The sequence below is a fragment of the Vigna radiata genome, unplaced genomic scaffold, assembly GCF_000741045.1.
Source record: "Vigna radiata var. radiata cultivar VC1973A unplaced genomic scaffold, Vradiata_ver6 scaffold_262, whole genome shotgun sequence".
Taxonomy (NCBI): domain Eukaryota; kingdom Viridiplantae; phylum Streptophyta; class Magnoliopsida; order Fabales; family Fabaceae; genus Vigna; species Vigna radiata.
In genome coordinates this window covers 257,913-260,262 of record NW_014543980.1, presented here as the reverse complement: position 1 = coordinate 260,262, position 2,350 = coordinate 257,913, and the positions used below count along the sequence as shown (strand labels likewise).

The window sequence follows — 2,350 nt, the reverse complement described above, 5'->3', positions numbered from 1 at the left end:
TTTTTGTTTTTTGGAGGTGTGATTAACAACCCCTCTTTCGGGTGTCAAAAAGTTTTGATTTTTCGAAGGAGGAGAAAATGGGTAGCAACTTGCACCGACTGCTCAGAAGCTTCTGTTTGGGTACTGATTGGAAGTATGCCATCTTTTGGAAGCTCAAGCACCGGGCTCGGATGTATGGTTTATGTTCTCAGTTTAACTTGGCCTTATTTTTTAGTTTTATATAGTCACTTTGTCTTTTTAGTATGAAAATGTTTGTCCCTCCCTACCTAATCTCTCTTCTTCATTCTAGTTTGGTTGTTCTTGTATGAGCATATGTATTATACTTGCTGGAATGATCTACTTTTGGATTTTAAACTGAAGGGCATGGCTTGAGTATGCAGAATCCATGTTTGCATAATATTTTTGGAAGGAGATAAACGGGAGGGTTTTACTCTTGGATGTCCTCTGTTTTGGTCCTTTGGATTGACGATAAGTCAAACACTAGTGTGTCCTGAAAGCACCTCATTTCATAGTTTGCTACCATTCTATCTATTCAGAAGTATGTGTTAGTGTTGATGTAGTGTGTCTGCATTTGAACCGGATTTGCATTTATTGTTTTTATTATAATATTGTGTAGTGGTGTGTAATCATCTATTGATTTGTTGGGCTTGTGTGTACTTTAGGCTAAATATTCATACTCAACGTGTTTCTTTAAATTATTTTCTGGGTGTGATGTTTGCTTTCAGGATCCTGACATGGGAGGATGCTTACTATGACAATCCCAATATTTGTGACTCTTCTGGAAATGAGAGCTGCCAGAATACATGGGAGCAGATTGGCAGTGCAGATTTTTCGCATGATCCTCTAGAATTAGCTGTGGCAAAGATGTCATATCATGTATATTCGTTAGGGGAAGGGTATGACTTAACTAATGAATATGTTGGATACTTAAGATTAAAGTAATTCTTATGTAGCTCCAGCTCCTAGTTTGATTTCTTCTTTTTTACAGAATTGTTGGACATGTAGCTGTGGCATCTCATCTTCTACTTCTATATAACCTAGACCAGTGGATGCCTACGGATTGAATAATCCAATTGTTCAATGTTGATCACTATATTTCCTCTATGCTGGTTTTGGTTCTGAAGAGTTGGTATCAAAACATTCCACCGCATCTCAACTGAAAAGAGAGGCACAAGGTGGTTATATCAACATTGATGTGTTGTTCTGGTGCTAGTCAACTGACTAATATACAGTCAGCCCGAATAGGTGCTGTGGCGAGATGTTATATGTGACTGAGTCTCACATTGTCTCACATTGGAACTATGACACTTTGTTGTTTGGTTTATAAGGCCTTGTGCATTCCAATTACAATTACTAGCTTTTTGTTTGTGGTTCTCCTAAGGTCTTTTATTGACAACAGTTTATGTGAATGCAATACAATATCATACGTCCAAACAACTTATATTCGTCCTGAAGTTGGCAGGACTGACTTTGATAGAATTAATTTTAAACTGTTGCATGTAAATGGCAGCACGCCTATATTATTCTGACACATAGATTTTACTACAGTAACATAAGCAGAACCAGATTAAGAAAGAATGAAAGTAGTAAGACAGTGACAAAAGTGGAATGAATATACTATACTCAAACCTACTTGCTAGATATTACATCTTTGCTAGATATTAACAAAAAATGTTAACCACAAGTCTACCTTAAAACGCTCAAAGAAAACATCTTTGCGAGTCTGACGGATTTGTCCTCATGTCAACCACGGCTCATCAAATTGTCCTTTGATGGTGGCTGTGATTGCTTTGGATGCTGTTTTTGTTGGATAAAACCTATACCAAAAATAAAAGTCAAATATTAGAATATTACATTATTATACAATTAGGTACATAAAATGAATTATTTGTTACCCTCCTTCAATAGGTGTAATGATTGAATGATGGTTGGAAACATCTTCAACATTTCCCGCTGAACTTGAATGTGGAACTCCATCCCCTGTAGTAGGTGTTGGTGCAATATTTGTAGGAGTTGTTGGGTTAGAACCAACATGGGGGGAGGGTGATCTCCATTGATCAGCACCACGTTGTGGACTAGGTGTGAAGGCAGGAACTTCCAATGAAGGTGGAATAAATGGTGCAATAGGTGTCAAACCAGGAATTGCCAATGGTGGTGGAACAGATCTAGCAGTGGAGGTGGAGGTAGGTGTAGATGGTTGACTACTTGAACTACTTACGTTATTGAAACGGGACATCAACTTCACCGGATAAGCTTTCTTCTTCCCCTTCTCCTTATCTGAGTTTCCTGAAGGTGGAATAGGAGGGTCACAACCACCTGTTGCCATATTCTTCAACATAAAAACAAAATT

The 2,350-nt window shown here is 37.9% G+C and overlaps 2 protein-coding genes across 3 annotated transcripts in view; one reads left to right on the top strand and one right to left on the bottom strand.

The window, feature by feature from the left end:
• Positions 1 to 6: 6 nt before the first annotated feature.
• Positions 7 to 1,064, top strand: LOC106755097 (transcription factor bHLH155-like). Its single transcript, XM_014637195.2, has 3 exons — positions 7 to 172; positions 726 to 896; positions 989 to 1,064. The coding sequence occupies exons 1-3, from the start codon at positions 78 to 80 to the stop codon at positions 1,062 to 1,064; spliced, it is 342 nt and encodes a 113-aa protein (XP_014492681.1). The 5' UTR covers positions 7 to 77.
• Positions 1,065 to 1,671: 607 nt separating this feature from the next.
• LOC106755103 (proline-rich receptor-like protein kinase PERK1) overlaps positions 1,672 to 2,350 on the bottom strand; it is a 16,248-nt gene continuing 15,569 nt past the window's right edge. For both annotated transcript variants that reach the window (XM_014637200.2, XM_022778149.1), the window contains exons 2-3: positions 1,896 to 2,329; positions 1,672 to 1,817 (exon numbers count right to left, since the gene is read on the bottom strand). In XM_014637200.2, coding sequence (XP_014492686.1) covers positions 1,739 to 1,817; positions 1,896 to 2,326 — 510 coding nt within the window. In that variant the 5' untranslated portion in view covers positions 2,327 to 2,329 and the 3' untranslated portion in view covers positions 1,672 to 1,738. The remainder of the gene's footprint in view (positions 1,818 to 1,895; positions 2,330 to 2,350) is intronic.

Bases quoted from the DNA above. Each gene is read 5' to 3' on its own strand.
- LOC106755097 (XM_014637195.2), top strand. From the start codon at position 78: ATGGGTAGCAACTTGCACCGACTGCTCAGAAGCTTCTGTTTGGGTACT. The intron at 173-725 runs GTATGGTTTATG...GTTTGCTTTCAG, and splicing joins CTCAAGCACCGGGCTCGGAT to GATCCTGACATGGGAGGATG. The intron at 897-988 runs GTATGACTTAAC...TCTTTTTTACAG, and splicing joins GTATATTCGTTAGGGGAAGG to AATTGTTGGACATGTAGCTG.